A 17,947-nucleotide genomic window follows, 5' to 3' on the forward strand; every position below is an offset into this window, starting at 1 on the left:
TTGATGAGTTTAGTAATCATGAAGTCTTTAATAGCCTTAATGACTCTTTAAAAGTATCAATTGAGAAAAAACAAATAATGATAAAACGACAAAAGAGTAATAAATTTCAGAAAGATCTTCAGGCTTGGGATTCAGATGAAGCACTAGATCCAAGACATCGTATTAAGATTAAGCAGAGAAATAAGAGGAGAAGGAGGCACACTGGGGAAAGTGGACATGACCTCTCAGAAGGTGAAACTGACACCTCAGTTGAATCAGCATCCAGTAAAAGATCAGTTACTTTTTCAGGGCGGGATGTCATCATTGAAGATAAAAATCGGGGGACAAATCAGAATAGGAATAGAAAGACAAAAAAACAACAGCACAAGAAACCAGGTAAACCTAAGCACTCAAAAAACGAGGAAAGAATAGACAGTACAGATGGGGAGGAGGAGGATGTGGAGGAGGAGGAAGCGGGGGTAAAGACTCGGAGGAGTCAAGCACAGAAACAAAAACAAAAGCACCGATAGGTGGGACAGGTGTAGTGATTAACTTGTCCAGCTTCACCCTGAGTGACACTCATGTGCAATTATTGGAAAAGGGCCTTTCTTTCTCCCCAGTGTCCAGAGGCGATATGTTTGAAGTATATAAAGATATCTACATGTTTGTGAGGAAGATCATGTTGAGACTCACATATGGAGATAGGGGAAACAGCACTCAAGCTGCCTCGGTCTATACTGGTCTCACACTGGGCGAGAGAGAGGCCCTAGCAGCACTGGAGTCCCTATGGGATGGAGCTGGCAATAATCCTGACGACCTACTGCCCTTCACCCCCGACGGTATTGAAGAAAATCCACCCCCAAATACTAACTTAAAAGTAAAATCCACCTTCCTACCGCCAATACATAATAATAAATATCTGTCAATTTTCCTGGAATCCGTAGAAAGGGACCTGCGTGATGAAAACTGGTCCTCCTTAAAGTTGGAAGGTAATCTAACTCCCAATGAATTCAGAGCCCTTGAGGAACTAAAGAATGCCCATGGGATTATCATTAAGCCTAGTGACAAGGGAGGGAATATAGTACTACTTGACGAGAGGGACTATGTTAAAGAAGCCCACAGACAGTTGGACGACACTGAGACATACCAGAGAATTGAAGGGGACCCTTTCCCACAAATAAAACAAAAAGTCAATGACTTACTTGATGAAGCTTTGAATACTGGGGTCATTGATCATAAAGAATGGGAATATTCAAGGGTGGTGGAATATAATGAGCCGACGATTTATTTTATACCTAAGGTGCACAAACAAAGCCAAAATCCCCCAGGCCGCCCAATAGTATCTGGGAACGGTGGACCAACTGAAAGGTTAGGACAATACATAGATCTCCGTTTGAAACCTATTGTCATGACACTACCCTCCTTTGTCTTGGACACTGGAGATGTCCTTCGGACACTGTCGGGGTTTAGGATGCCAGTTGGGTCCCTCCTGGTGAGCATCGATGTTGAGTCATTGTACACGTCGATTCCTCACCAGGAGGGACTCAGGGCACTAGAATTTTACACATACCAGCATTACCCCCAGGCATATGCCCATAATGCTTTCTTGGTTGAGGCAATGCATCTCATTTTAGGTAATAATTGTTTCTCCTTCTCGGGACGATACTATCGACAGATGCGGGGGACCTCGATGGGGGCGGCATGCGCTCCAATGTATGCTTGCCTCCATCTGGGCCTCTGGGAACGGCAGGTGGTCTATTCTGACCCAGCATTCCTGGAGGGAGTGGCCCTGTGGATCAGGTATATTGATGATGTGCTGGTGGTGTGGAGGGCGGGGACTGAAGAACTTGATCAATTTGTGAGACGTATCAGTAGTGTTGAGCGGAACATAAAGCTTACCTACAGTTTTAGTCAGGAAAAACTATCTTTCTTGGACCTGCTGTTAACCATAGAGGGTGATCGGATATGTACATCATCATACCGTAAACCAACAGCAGGCAATAGTCTCCTCCACGCCACCAGCCACCATCCAAACCATTTAATTAGAGGAATCCCGTATGGTCAGTTCTTGCGTTTACGCAGGAACTGTTCCACTGATATCCACTTCAGGAAAGAATCCAGAGAAATGTACCAGAGGTTCCGGGAGCGAGGTTACCCCCATAAGATCCTTAAGAGGGCACTGAAAAAGGCCTGGGATAAAAATCGAGAAGATCTTTTAGAGGGACGAGCCGAGCGAGATGCGTCAGGCCATGATATATCGGGTGGGAAGGATAGTGGCCCGCCAGAGGATAAGATCAAAGTTATCACCACATTTGGGGCGCACTGGGACAAACTATACCAATTGATGGAACGACACTGGTATCTGCTGACAGGCTCAGCAGAGATTGCAAAAATAATTGACCCTACCCCTAAGATAGTGGCCAGAAGGGCTAACAATTTGAAGGATATGCTGGTTAGCAGTGAATACAGGAGTAGCCCACCCCCGAAAACCTGGCTTAATAGGACCCCAATCTTGGGGATGCATAGGTGTGGAAAATGCAAGGCATGTCCCTATGTACATAAGGCCAAAACATTTTGGGACAGTGGAGGCACTAATGAATTCCAAATAAGATCTTTCATAAATTGTGATACTGAAAATGTTGTCTATATGATATCCTGCCCATGTGGCCTTATGTACATAGGGATGACTGAAAGGCCCTTAAAAGCCCGCATCCTTGAACATATGTGCAATATTGTGAATGGGGATATGGATACGACCCTGGGCAGACATTATGCCATTAAACATGGGAGTAGACTACAGGGCACACTATTCAAGGGTATTTACAAACTAAACATGTCGAGGCGGAGAGGTGATACCACCAATGAATTATTGTGCAAAGAGGGGATGTGGATCTTTCGACTCCAGACACTTAGTCCCTACGGTTTGAACAATGACTTTAATTTAAGGTCATATTTGAAAAAGCAGATATATACTGGAAGGAGACAAAAATGCAACTGAAATCTCCCACCTGTAGTTAGTAGTAGGTGAGTGATTGTTCAAACCTATGAGTGAATGGAGGTATGACAGATGAGAGTGACATGCCATTGTGTACATGTATACATGCTGAGAATTCAACCCACCGTGATGATTTTTTCTCTCCCTGTCCCTCCCTGCCTTCCCCCTTGCTGTGTTTAAATGAAATGCCACTATAGATACTGTAAGTGAACTATTGGACAATTCGATTAAGAAGAATCATGATACTATATAGTCACTATCACAGGGTAGAGTGGAATACTCTGTGTCTGTAAAGGATAAAGTGTGAGAGTGTAGCGATCACTTAGAATTCTCACTACTTCCATGGAGCTACGGAGCTGCCTGTTGACTAGCAACAGTTGCTGGATGGGAGGCGGAGCAAAGGACTGTGTATGACATAAAGGAAGGAAAGAGTACGCCTACCAGTACATCCTGACGAATCGCCTGTAAGGGGCGGGAAACGCGTCGATGGGCGGAGCCTAGTGCATCACATGTACGTCATATCCACACCAGCGGATGCTATTCACTCTGGAGCCGTCACTTACTCCTCCATGCGTGCCGCCATTGCTGATTGCGGCTTGTAGCAGCGGTATAGCCGACAGTTAACAGCTGATGCTGACGCTGAGCACAGTATCAGGACGCTGCTTTGACGGAGCAGATTCCATCACGGCCAACCGCTCCAAGAAGCACTGCTCAAGCGCACACTTTATACAGATGGAAGGGCTGACTTGTCCGTTACCATATGGGACTTTGTGAAGCACCACCAAGTGGGTACCCACACAGCCAGTTATCACGGAGGTGGTAAGAGTGACTCTCAAGTTGCCAATTATCTTATATCCCTGTGGAGAATATTGTTTATCTCATTGAATATCGCTGCTGTGCAGGTGGACTCTTATAGCCCCTATGGGAGCAGCCCTCCAAGCAGTACGCACAGTAATGGAGTTTAGCAACGCTTAGGAGTGAGTGGGCGCCATTTGCTTGGTTGTATGAATGGACGTATGATGCCGGCTTAGATTAGTCTAGTTGCTGTCAAGGCAGAGCATCTCTCAGTGGTTGCCTAGTTGCTCCGCAAGTTTTTATTGGGTATTTTTATGAAGCTGATTTTTGCATGCAATCAAGCTATGTAATTGTGTCTTTTTGTATTATCAATAAATTCTCTACTATTTGAATTACATATCCTGAACCCTAGCCAAAAATTTCTTATAGCCCTGCCGCTGCTGGCCACAGGGCAGTCTGAGAGGGATCACCGCACCGCTGGCATATGAGAGTCCGACCCCATAGAACCTGTCACATTCGAGTTTTAATAATCTTTTCTTTAAGTGCATTACTTTTATACCCTAATAAACGTTGGATTTCATGCACCATAGAGCGCTCCTATTCCCTAGTAGATCTTCCATAGCACCCTTCCCAAGGAGCTGCTGAAGGAGCATTTGAAGCAAATCCCCAGCACCCCGTGTGAGCGCTCATCGTTTCTGCAAATACCAAACTGCACAAACACTGCGAAAGCAAGTGCTCGTCCACAAGTGCTTTCTTTTACTGCAAAGGCATAGTTCGAAACCAGCGCCTGCGCAGTCCAGATTAGTTCTCGGCCACTTGGTGGAACGTTCATAAGGCTGATGATGACCGGGGACAAGGAAGAGGGGGCACCCCAAGGACAATGAGCAGCGACAGGACACTTCAGAAAAGATAATCTAGCTATCCGTGGTCTTCTTTTAATAGGTTTTCCCCCAGCTCAGGGGTACTTTAAATACCTTCCTCAAATGCGCACCTAAAGTCACACCCCTCAAAAGTCTTGTACAAATACATCAATAGCACTCGTCTTGGTCCCAGCCGGGAGAGGGAAGGCTAATGAGGAGAAAAAATCTCAATTCTCTAGAGATAATTCCGACCGCTCAGTGATGCATTTGGGCCACAGTATACAAGTTTGATTGTCCTTAGAGATGTCCTTTCCTGGCCATTTTGGCCTGGAGCCACGTAGTGTGTGCACGGGGCTTCAGTGATATGATCATATACTTTGTGGGGAAGCAGGGAAGTTAAATACTATTCCCCTTCAGAACCGTGAGATGTAAATCGGGGCACTGCTGCTATGATGGCGGCCAGCTTCAGCGTGCGGCACTGAGTGACCTGCTTCAAAAATGTGGACGCCACCATAGGATAGCATTAAATTTATTCTCAAGGAAGGGAAATTTGAGCGTCCAAAATTCCCTTCTGATAACTTTAATGCAACCCTATGGTGGCTCCTAAAATTCTTTGCTAGCGGGGCATGGGGTTTAGGCACCAGGATGAGATTTTGTGCTGTGGAGCTGTTAGGCACCAGGAAGGGTCTGTGTGCAAGGGGGAGGGGGACACAGTGGGTTAGGCGTCAGGATGGGTGGTTGTGCGGGGGGGCAGTTAGGGTTAGGTGTCAGGAAGGGTGTTTGTGCGGGGGGGGGGGGGGGGGGAGCACAGTTAGGGTTAGGCGTCAGGAATGGTGTTTGTGCGCAGGGGTGGGGGGACAGTTAGGGTTAAACGTCTGGAAGGGTGTTTGTGGGGACGGTTAGTGTATTTTATATTATTCACTACTGTACAGCTTTTCTGTAGGCTCTGCATCTAAGTCTCAAATCTTCACATTTCCCTTCCTGAGCTCCACCAATGAATTGAAGTACAACGTGATAACAAAATGGAGGATGAACAAAAATGTATAGGAGGGTCGGGATGATTGATCAAGGCAAAGACAAACTGTCTCCACTTGCTCTTGTACCCTACCACCGTAACTATGACTACTGTGACAAACCTAATAACAATGACTAATGGTTTGTTTTTTTTAAGGTGTGTGGACTTGTGTGGTCTGTGAGATATGACAATACTATAGAAAGAGCCACATGGCAGAGAAATGACTAATACTTACCATCAATATCTGAGTGGACAACGTCTACAAACTGTGCATCTGTATGATGCAATCTGTCCTCCGGAGGCTTTCCATTGAACAATGGGCCGGCAGGATCCAGACCTAGGAAATGACATATAAAACATATTGAAATGATTAATATTTTCCACTTCCAAACCCACATGAATCCTCATGAAGATCAACTCTTAGCCAATATTAACTTCACTTAAAGAGAACCCGAGGCGGTGCGGCGAAGGGGGCAGATGGGACAGAGGCATGTTCCCTGCCTCATGACATGCCTCTGTCTACCCCACACGCAACTCTCTGCCTCCCCACTGCCACGCTATAATTCCCCGAAATTGGCTAAACTTGAGGGGAAAGGGGGAGAGGGATTCCCTACTCAAAACGCTCACTGGGGGTGTTCTTGCAGGCTTTCCACAGCTGCCATCAGGCAGCTGTCTCTCCCTGGCCACGCCCTCTGCTTCTCCCTCACCTCCCTGCAGGCTGAGAGAGCATCTCGCTCTCCTTCCAGCATCGTGAACCCAGAGGTAAAAAAAAAAGAAAGTACGGCGATGCGGGCCACAGGAGCGGCGGAGATGGCGGCTACATGATCCGCCCAGCCCCCTGGATCAGGTCGCATCATTGTTTGGGTTTTTTTATGTCCCCACCTCGGGCTCTCCTTAAAGAGGAACTGCAGTGACAATAACTTAAAGTGACCCTCCGGACTAAAAATCTACTCAGCAGAACTGAAAAGGCTTGGTGTTTCTTTAACAGTTTCACAGCATCAGAACTTTGTTTTTCTTACCAAAGCATCATTTTTAGCTGCATTTTTAGCTAAGCTCCACCCATCAAAGAAAAAAAGCCCGGGTTTTTTTTCCCTAATGCTGTGCAGAGCATGATGGGATTTCCTATGTTGTTATTCACGTTGCCTAGCAACTGGGAGAGGTGCTCAGGACACAGGACAGTTGGAACCGTGTCTCATGCTCCCTGTCACCTCCTTTCAAACAGAAAGATGGCTGCCCTCATGAAATCAAACATTTGCCTGTTCTTTTAAAACAGTGTGGGTAAGAGATTATATTACCTATCTATTTTAATTAACATAACTAATGTAACTTAATGACAGTATGTTAGTTTAGGCTGGAGTTCCTCTTTAATGAATACATTTCCTTTTTTTTACTCTAATCATTTATAAATTATTTAGTGTTTGCCCTTTGCAAAATCTTGTCTCACGGTTTCTTCACCCGGACTTACATTCTGAAATTTAGCACATGTGGCAACATCATTAAGGTAGCCATACACTGGTCGATTTGCCATCAGATTCGACCAACAGACAGATCCCTATCTTATCGAATCTGATCAGGTATGGCTACCTTTACTGCAAACAGATTGTGAACCGATTTTAGCCTGAAACCGATCACAATCTGTTGTGGTGGTGCTGCCGCCGCTCCCCCCGCCCGCATACATTACCTGCTCCACTGGTGCGACTGCCCCCGGTCACCACTCTTCTTCTCCGTCTCCGCTCTGGTCTGCTCTGGTCTCCGGCATGCTTCCCTTCTTCCTGTCTGGGGGAAGTTTAAACAGTAGAGCGCCCTCTACTGTTTAAACTTCCTGCCGGGACAGGAAGAAGGGAAGCATGCCGGAGACCAGACCAGAGCGGAGACTGAGAAGAGCGGAGACCCGGGAGTCGCGCCGGCGGAGCAGGTAATGTATGCGGCTCTATTGCGTCGGTCGTCGGGCACTCGAACGCCGCTAGCGATGCGCTCTTTACCCGCGGGCGATCGACGGTTATTTTCCGCACGGCGCGATCGGACGTAATGGATCAAAATTCGGCGTGTAGCGTGAACGATTGGCAGCAGATTCGATCCCAGTGATCGAATCTGCTGTCGAAACGGGCGCAAATCGGGCCAGTGTATGGCCACCTTAAGTCCTGTCAGGCGCAGCTCAGCAGAACGTTTGTATACTCAGTGTTCCGAAGCCAGTACAAATAATACCTGGTCTCGGGAGGGCAGGGGTGATTCTGCATAGCTAAAAAGCTTAGACTAAGCATTCCTGGGAGGGCGGGGCTGCATACCAGTATACAGCAATATATAGATAGAGGGAGTGTCTCAGATGGAAATAACCTAAAAAGAGGGTTCCTGAATAAGCCACCACATTCTACTAAAAGTCACTACAGTGGCTCTTCTACAATATCTACAGTATTATTAGGGTTCACAACAATGGCCTTAAAGTTCTAAAGAAACTTCAAAGAAAAATATATATTGTGGCTGCTGAGCAGGACAGGTGCCAAAAGAATTGGAGCAGCTAGTCAGAACAAACCAGGACTGTTTTTTGGTAAAGGCAGCTGCTTAGCACACCATGCTAAGGAGGAGGAGGTGCCTAAGAACCCTGTCAATGTTATCTGTGGATTTTTGTACACAACAGTTACATCATACCTCCCAACTTTTTTAAATAAGGGGGACTCTTAGGACACGCCCCTGCCACACCTCTAACCACATCCCCAGTCACGTTTACCATAAAGATTTCATAAGAAAAATATGTTGTTTTATCATTCAAACCACACTGGTTCGTTCTATCCTGGTTCATTTCCCTTTATATTAACATATGCAAATAAGAAATATATCAATTTAAAGGATGGGAAGAATGATTAGAGTCAAGCAAACATGTTTTTAAGTAGAAAAATACTTATATTTACATAGATCTGTAAATCAGTCCTGAAAGAGGGACAAATGAGGAAGAAAGAGGGACAGAGATTTAGTTCCCAAAGAGGGACAGTTGGGAGCTAAGGTTACATGACTGAATTAAGGCTCCGTCCTTTCCCACCTGGACGTTGCGTTTTAGGGGACGTTATGGTCACATAACGTGCCCCTAACGCAACGCCTGGTGGTGTTGGATGTGGACGCCAGAGTGAGCCACGTTTGCAGCTCACTCTGGCGTCCGTGATGCCGTGATGCGTACTTTGTGACGCATGCGGCATCATGTGGTCCCGCCAGCCAATCGCCGCACAGAGCGGCTGCTCCAGTAAGTAAACACTGCACGTCACAAAATGTAGTGAATATTAATTAGCCATGTGCCTGGCCGCTCACCCCTCCTCCCCAACATTACTGAGCATGTGCAAGCAGCCTAACGCGGCAGCTTAGCCGCCTATAACCAGGGGCGTAGCAATAGGGGTTGCAGCGGTAGCGACCGCATCGGGGCCCTTGGGCCAGAGGGGCCCCAAAGGGCCCTCCCTCAAATGCAGTATTAGCTCTCTATTGGTCCTGTGCTGTAATAATCACTTCTATAGACACTTTGAATAGTGGTAATCATTAACAAGCTGTTCTCCATCCCCTTCTTGCACCTCTGACACTGTAGTTGTCCTTGGCAGGTTTTGGTGCGCCGTATCAATTGTTATGTATAGAGTGCTTGGGGGGCCCCAATGTAAACTTGCATCAGGGCCCACAGCTCCAAAGCTACGCCACTGCCTATAACGTACAGCATGCAGTACTTTCTCTTGACGTCTAGCGTTACAATGTAATGCAATGTGGGCACTGTGAACAGCCCATTGATTTTTCATTACTGTGAGTTGGGCTGCGTTACAGGCTGCTCTAACGTGCGCCTGTAACGTCCCACTGAGAAAGCAGCCTAAAGGGATGAAAACAGAGTGTAAATAGGGTGCAAGCGATTCAGAAGTAATGCTAATACCCGCTACACACCATGCAATTACCTGAAACGATTAATTCCGATAGGTCTGATCTGATTTCCAATTATTTTTCTGATCGATTCTGTATAGAAGTGATCGGAAAATCGATCAGAAAAACAATCGGAAATCAGATTTGGACCTGTTGGAAATAATCAGTTCGACCTGTCTACCTGCATGGTGTGTACCAGGCATAACATGTTATAGCCTTAATTGGCACCCAGAATGAGCAGAATGCTGGTGGCCTGATTAGCATAGTGAAGCAAGTGCTGTTGATGTGCTAATTAACTTTTGGAATGTCGATTCGAATACTATTCAGCAAAGAAAAAGCAGGTGATGAACTTTCAGATACTGTAATTCTGTGTTCTACATGCAACAGTAACATCTAATGGACTCGTGCCAATAACCGCACTACGACAACAAAAGCAGGAAAAACGAGTTCCCTCCTGAGAAAACAGGCCTTTAAATTGGGTATCCCAACACATTAGTGAAACGTGAAATCACACAGACTGTAAATTCCTCAATATAAATAACATTTACAATTATAAAACATAACCTTTAATTATAATAAAACACAACTCTGAGGACAACACCACAAAAAAAAAAAATAAAGAATGCGGTCTAATTATACATTAGAATTGAACAAAATACTCAGCACACACGGCAGCATCTCCAGAAGACTATTAAGAATACATTATTAGTGACATGGGCGACTTGAGTTCAAATCTCGGCTCTTCGAATTCAGTAAGTTAGCACCTATTCAGTAAGGAGTTCTTGTGCGAGACTCCCTGAGTCCACTCCACTGAGTAAGCGCTAGTGGCTATATGTGAATGAATGAAATCAGGAGGACACAAGCAGGAAGAAGCATGCCAGTCGGATAGGTGAGTGGGTTCTGCTTCTGCTATTCTGCAGGGGCCATGGAGGCTCACTGTAAGCTTAAGGGGGCAGCTTGGGGGGAGAGACCTGGTGTCAGCCCTACTGTAGCGGACTATTCAACCGATAGTACAATTACCTAGTTTGTGAGCTTTGCGGTCAATAATTTGCACTGAAATGAAACAAATCTGATTGGTTGTTTGAGGCTCCACCCCCTTTTCTGAATTTGAACCCCAGTGACCCAATGACCAACTGTATCAGGTTGAGGCATGTGCCATAAACAGTGCAAGAGTGGCAGCAATTAAATATTCCCCTTGAAAATCAAAAGGTGAATTTTGATTGGCTTTTCTAGGCTCCACCCACTTTTCTGAATATTAATCCCAGTCACCAAGTGACGAACTGTGCAAAGTTTAATTGTATTTGTCTCCGCCCACTTTTTGGTTATTGGGAGATATATATATATATATATATATACACACACACATACATATACATACATATACACACACACACATACATGCATATACAATACACATACACTGTGAAATATATGACAGATACAGAATATAATGTGTTATGATTATGCCAAATACAATTGTACCCTCATAAAAAATTTTTATATTTAGATGCATGTGGACAAAAAGCTGCTCCCGTCATAAGTCAAGCGAATATGCATATCTCTAGCCTTTTAAATTTACAGAGCCCTATAATTCAATGTATATAACATCGTGACTGCAATCATGAATTTACAGCTACAAGCTTACATACCGCATTTCACTCCAGAATAACATGTAACTGTATTTTACCCAATTTAAAGCGCCATTTTCTCAAGAAGGCAATAAGTGCATGCAGAACATTACATGGTTCTACAAAAAGGAAGAAACTTTTTGTAGAATCATGAAATGTTCTGCATGCCCTCTCAATGCATCAAGTATAAAGAGGAACTCCAGCCTAAACAAACATACTGTCATTAAGTTACATTAGTTATGTTAATTAAAATAGATAGGTAATATAATCTCTTACCCACCCTGTTTTAAAAGAACAGGCAAATGTTTGATTTCATGAGGGCAGCCATCTTTTTGGTTGAAAGGAGGTGACAAGGAGCATGAGACACAGTTCCCAACTGTCCTGTGTGCTGATCACCCCTCCCAGTTGCTAGGCAACGTGAATAACAACATAGGAAATCTCATCATGCTTTGCACAGCATCAGGGAAAAACCGCCCGGCAAGTTTTCTTTGATTGGTGGAACTTAGCTAAAGATGCAGCTAAAAATGATGCTTTGGTAAGAAAAACAAAGTTCTGATGCTGTGAAACTGTTAAAGAAACACCAAGCCTTTTCAGTTCTGCTGAGTAGATTTTTAGTCCGGAGGTTCACTTTAAGATAAGAGTCTGGAAAAATAGCTTATAAACTTCTTTATAACCATCTATATTATTTAGGAGGATGAAACAGAGTAGTGGATAAAGTACGGTACCCCTGAAGCATTGTGAAAAAAAAGAGGAAAACCTCTGGATGGTCCCAAGGATTCCCGGATCCTCCTACAGCCCCCCATTCCAGGCATGGCCTTGGGCGCTGAGAAATCAGAAGGGCGGCAGGACTTGGGAGAGATAAGAGGCTGCATGTCAGAATAAATCATCTCTCCTGCTCCGAAGAACTTTTGTTTGTTTCAAAATCAGCACCCTAAACAACTCCTAAAGCTTGGTACACACCATGCAATGTTCTGTTCATATTTCAGTGAGTGATCAGATCGATATTCAGATCCGGCATTGTTTGAAAATGGGAGAAAGCCAGCATACACGAGTCTGCGATCCTCCCGAATTCCAAACAGATTTCAGATCATTTTTTTTTATTGGATTTCAGTCAAAAATGAATCAAAAGGAGATACAGATGAAATAAATGATAGCCAGTAGGCTGTATATTGTTTGTCCAACCCAGTCATTTTGTCAATCGGAAGTAAGATGTGTAGTGAAAATTGCATGGTGTGCCTCAGGTTTAAGACAAGACACAGAACATTTATATTTCACCAGAATTGCAGCCACTACTGGTGCACGCTCTATAGGGAGCAGCAGGGAGTCTTGTCCAAGGACTCCTTACTGAATAGGTGCTGGCTTACTGAACAGGAGGAGCCAAGATTCAAACCCTGGTTTCCTGTACCAGAGGCAGAGCCCTTAAAGGGACGAGTAAATACAAAAATGTTATACATACCTGGGACTTCCTCCAGCCTGATCGCTCCCTCGCCGCCGTCCTCACACTTCTACATCTTCGGTAATGGGTCCTGTCATTTCGGCCAGTTTCGGCTAGTCGGTACATACGCAGTGCGCTCCTCCGTCTCGCTCCAATAGCTGGGTGCGTTCTACGCCTAAACAGAACTACTGCAAAGGGGCAGAACGCTCACAGCCATGGAAACGAGACGGAGGAGGACACTATACATGCGACGACTGGCCACAGCTGGACTGAATGACAGGACCCATTACCGAAGATGCAGAAGGCTGAGGACGGCGGCGAGAGAGCGATAAGGCCGGAGGGGGCTGGAGGAAGCCCCAGGTATGAATAAAAAATGTTTAGATTTACTCATTTCTTGTACACTTTAAGTACACTATCCAGCCACTGTAGGGGCCCATCCAAAAACCGCACAGGTGATTTTACAGCGATTATTGCAGTAAAATCACTGTACACTCTCGCAATTTTTGAGCACTTTTTAAGCACTATTGCTCTACAATTGCGGCAAAATGCTACAGGCACCGCTTTTTGCAATTGCTGCTAATAGCGAATCGCCCGTGATTGGCGGCAATCGCGGCAGTGAGATCACTGCCATTAAATTAGTATTGCGCTAGCGCTAATCGCCCACTAATTGCCGTAGTGTGAATGAGCCCTAAGAAACACTAAATAAAACATAAACAAATAATAATTACCCGTTATACGGCCGATGGTTCCATTGTACATTTTTCCCACAAAGCCAGAAATGTGTGCGCCGAGGCTGACACCTATCATATAAATCGACTGTAGCGATCCTCCTTGTTCCTGCAATACATAAATATTCAGTGTCAGTTCTGGCGACATTTTATAGAGACTTCCCTGTTATTATTATTATGGATTTATAAAGCACCAGCATATTCCACGGCGCTGTACAAAGAAACAAACATGGTGTACAAAGTAATACAGACAATGGTATACAGTACACCAATATACAAGATACAGACTTAGTACAAAATACAGAATTGGTACAAAATGCTGAACTGGAAATTACAGTGACAAAAGTAACACGATGAATGAAATGTATAACAAATTTCAAGACACAAAGGGTGAGAGAGCCCTGCCCTTGCGAGCTTATCTAAATCTAAAGTAACAAGTGCTGCCACAAAACCTCTCCGTGACTATGGCCACCATTGTCCACCCCCCATGGTGACTGTGACCACCTATTCCTTTTCTCTCTGTAATCCTGCCACTTGCCACAATGCACACGTTGAGAACCCAATGTAATGAGGGGGATGCGATTGAAACAACAAGTCAAACCATTCAAAAGGGGTGAGGGGTGTAGCAATAGCCATAGCAGCTGTTATGGGGCCCCGGAGCATAGGGGGCCCAGGTGGTACTTAAAGCGGATCTGAGATGAAAAATTAACTATAACAAGTAACTTGTCTATATATCTTATCTAAAGTTTAGATAGTTTACACAGCAAATCTAGCTGCAAGCAGCTTCAACAGTTTATTATTAATTATTCCTGTGATACAATGAGAGCAGCCATGTTATGTTTGTCACATTACACACAGGCAAGCTGATTTGCATCTCCAGCCTTCAGCCTGTGAAAACTTCACTCCCCTCTCCTCCTCCCCTCTGCCTCCGAAACCTCTAGCTAGTAACCGCCTCCATCTCCTACCCAGAATGAGCTTCCATAAGCCTTTGCTACTAAGGCTGAGAGTGCCAAGGCACTCTGGAGAAGCTGTGGGGGTGGCTTGTTTAGTTTAAAGGAAATTAGAGTATTAAAAAAAAAAAAAATAGTATTGGGCTTGAGGAATGCCCTATAAACTATATGAAAGGAACACAATTATGCAATGAGTAAAAGTTTATCTCGGATCCACTTTAACCACTTGACGACCGCAGTTAACCCCCCCCCCCCCCAACGACCAGGCTCTTTTTGTTAAGCTGGGCTGTACAGGCCTTGTTAAGCTGGCCTGCACAGGCTTCTCAGCCTACTGCACAGCCCAGCTATGGAGCCCAGCGATCGGACTCACCACCTTTTTTTGGCCCTAAGGGGACAAGCTGCTAAAGGTGTCCGATCGCTGTGGCCGCTCAAGAGCTGCAGCCACTGGGACGCGCTCAAGGGACCGCTCTGCAGTGTTAGGGAGTCATGCCCAAGGACTTCTTACTGAACAGGAACCCTAGCCAGGATTCAAACCTTGGTTGCCTATATTGGTGGTAGAGCCCTTAACCAGTACACTTTGCAGCCACTGCTATGAAGAGCTCCTACAGCAGTTGAAGTAGGGTCCTTGATGGGCTCCTCTGGCCGAAGGACACCGGTGCAGTCACTACCCCTGTATCCCCTACGTGTATGCGTTAATAAGGGGCGGCATTATAGCTGTTTTATGTCTATGGCTGAAGGCTTATATAGAGGAAGTGGGATAAGTCAGAGCTCCCCAACCCTGTCCTCAAGGCCCACCAACAGTGCATGTTTTGCAGAAAACCACAATCATGCACAGGTGAGGTAATTAGTGTCTTGGCAGAGCTGATTACCTACCCGTGTGGATTTCCACTGTTGGTGGGGCTTGAGGACAGGGTTTGGGAACACTGGGATAAGTGATCTGGACATTTTTATTTCGATTTGACAGATCACATTGAAAACTTAATTCCATTGTTCTCTGGCTGTTGCGAAAGTAAATTTAGCCCCGAGGATCAGTAAGCTGCAGATGTTGCCTTTTGAAGTATAAGGGCTCATTCACACTATGCGATGCTCTGTCAGTTTTGATAAAACGCACATTGTGCAGGATGCATATGGCAACATGAAAGTCCATAGACTATCTCGTTACCATTCACTCTACAGGTGTGCGTTCCCATGCGTTACGATGTAACGCATCTGGGGACATTTTATCGCACGTCGCACACGTTACCAGATGAGTACAGCTGCCGACGTCTGTGCTTAGCGCACACCGACGTGCATTCCGTGCGTTGATCGCGCAATGGCAATGCATGAAATCGTGTTTGTGCATGCGTTGTGTAGTGTGAATGAGTCCTTAGCTGACACATGCCATTTCTATACGCTGTGCTATACGTTGTGATGTATTGCTGAAAGAACATGTAGGTGACTCACAATACATGGTTTCCCAACCGGTACTAAGAGAATGACTCATGCATATCATATCGAAAGCACAGACCTTTCCAAGGTTATAAAATAAACTACTGATACTCACATAAATATGTATATATTGACCTAACCACACCTGTTCTATTTGCAGACAGGGCCTGGTGACAAAAGACTCAACTGACTAAGTTTGGAATACACTAGAGAGCAGAGGAAAAACCCCAACCCAGGCCTTTGCTTTTATGGGGGGGGCAAAAGGTTTCATCCCTCACTTAGGTCAAGTTAGATCATAGTGATGACTGATAAACTAATTAAACAGCAGTCAAGTGAAAGCGTGGCATGTGCACAGCTGCAATGCCAAAATACTGTGGCTGGATGGTGTACTGGTTAAGGGCTCTGCCTCTGACACGGGAGACCAGGGTTCGAATCTCGGCTCTGCCTGTTCAGTAAGCCAGTAATTCAGTAAGGAGTTCATTGGGCAAGACTCCCTAACACTGCTACTGCCTACTGAGTGCGCTCTAGTGGCTGCCTCGCAAGCGCTTTGAGTCCGACAGGAGAAAGGCGCTATACAAATACTGCCATTATTATTATTATTATTAAATGCAGATAGTCTTGGACTTCTTACAAAAATGTCTTACTCCAAGCACATGCAAATGCACAAGTGCAGTTTCACCTATCTTTTAGCAGTCTTTAGTAAGATTTTACAGTATATGCCAACAGAAACATACAATTGATTAAATAAAGCTTATGTTTGCTGAATCACAAGTGTTCTCCAGGGACAAGGATCTGAAGAACTGTTCTGGATGCCCACAGCAATGCAAGTGTCTGAAGAACTGTTCTGGATGCCCACAGCAATGCAAGTGTCTGAAGAACTGTTCTGGATGCCCACAGCAATGCAAGTGTCTGAAGAACTGTTCTGGATGCCCACAGCAGTGCAAGTGTCTGAAGAACTGTTCTGGATGCCCACAGCAATGCAAGTGTCTGAAGAACTGTTCTGGATGCCCACAGCAATGCAAGTGTCTGAAGAACTGTTCTAGTTGCCCATAGCAATGCAAGGGTTTGAAGAACTGTCCTAATTGCCCACAGAAATGCAAGTGTATGAATAACTGTCCTGGTTGACCATAGTAATGCAAGGGTCTGAAGAATTGTCCTGGTTGCCCATAGCAATGCAAGGATATGAAGATCTGCCCTGGTTGACCATAGCAACCCAAGGGTTTGAAAAAATATTTAGGGTTGACCAGATCAATGCAAGTATCTGAAGAACTGTTCTGGTTGCCCATAGCAATGCAAGGGTCTGAAGAACTGTTCTGGTTGCCCATAGCAATGCAAGGGTCTGAAGGTCTGTCCTAGTTGCCCATAGCAATGCAAGGGTTTGAAGGTCTGTCCTAGTTGCCCATAGCAATGCAAGGGTCTGAATGACTGCTCTGCTTGGCCATAGCAATGCAAGGGACTGAAAATCTGTCCTGGTTGACCATAACATCCGAGGGTTTGAAAAACTATTTAGGTTAACCATAGCAATGCAAGTGTCTAAAGAACTTTCCTGGTTGCCCATAGCAATGCAAGTGTCTGAAGAATGTTTGGTTGCCAATAGCAGTGCAAAAGCCTGAAGATCTGCCATGGTTGCCCATAGCAATGCAAGGGTCTGAACAACAGTTCTGGTTGCTGATAGCAATGCAATTGTCTGAAAAACTTTTCTGGTTGCTGATAGCAATGCAACTGTCTGTAGAACTGTTCTGGCTGCCCATAGCAATGTAAGGGTCTGAAAATCTGTCCTGGCTGCCCACAGCAACCCATGAGTATCTGACTGTTTACAGTGTGATCTTAACATAGCATAGTATACCTTTTCTTAGGGCAAGTCTTTCAGGTGCAGTTTTTCCTCTGTACAATTCTGTGTATTTCCCATTATTTATATTCAACTGTTTCGGTAGCTGAATAGACTTTAGCCGAATATGGCTTCTGTCTATGTGATCCCCTCCCATTCCCCTGCCAATTTTGTTCCATGCACAAGCTCATTTGCACTAGCACATGCCAAAGCAGTCGTCCGAACACAGAGCCATTTTCAAAGGGCTTTTTCGGCATATAATCAACCAAGCAAGTGCCTGGAGGACCACCAAGTGGTAAGGGAGCATACTGCACTACCACTATGCAGTCTGTCTTGCCTATGGCTGAAAACTGCCCTGTATGTTAATGTGCACAAGCACAGGAATGTATGTACATAGGATGTGGACTTGAAAGCTATTTTTAAA

General features: G+C 45.1%; 1 protein-coding gene across 1 annotated transcript in view; it reads right to left on the reverse strand.

Annotated features, from left to right (window-relative positions):
• The window catches only part of LIPI (lipase I), a 69,692-nt gene that overhangs the window by 25,212 nt on the left and 26,533 nt on the right, over nucleotides 1-17,947 (reverse strand). Inside the window, exons 3-4 of the mRNA XM_068270523.1 lie at nucleotides 13,318-13,426; nucleotides 5,880-5,981 (exon numbers count right to left, since the gene is read on the reverse strand). Coding sequence (XP_068126624.1) covers nucleotides 5,880-5,981; nucleotides 13,318-13,426 — 211 coding nt within the window. The remainder of the gene's footprint in view (nucleotides 1-5,879; nucleotides 5,982-13,317; nucleotides 13,427-17,947) is intronic.

This window comes from Hyperolius riggenbachi, chromosome 2, assembly GCF_040937935.1.
Source record: "Hyperolius riggenbachi isolate aHypRig1 chromosome 2, aHypRig1.pri, whole genome shotgun sequence".
Taxonomy (NCBI): Eukaryota; Metazoa; Chordata; class Amphibia; order Anura; family Hyperoliidae; genus Hyperolius; species Hyperolius riggenbachi.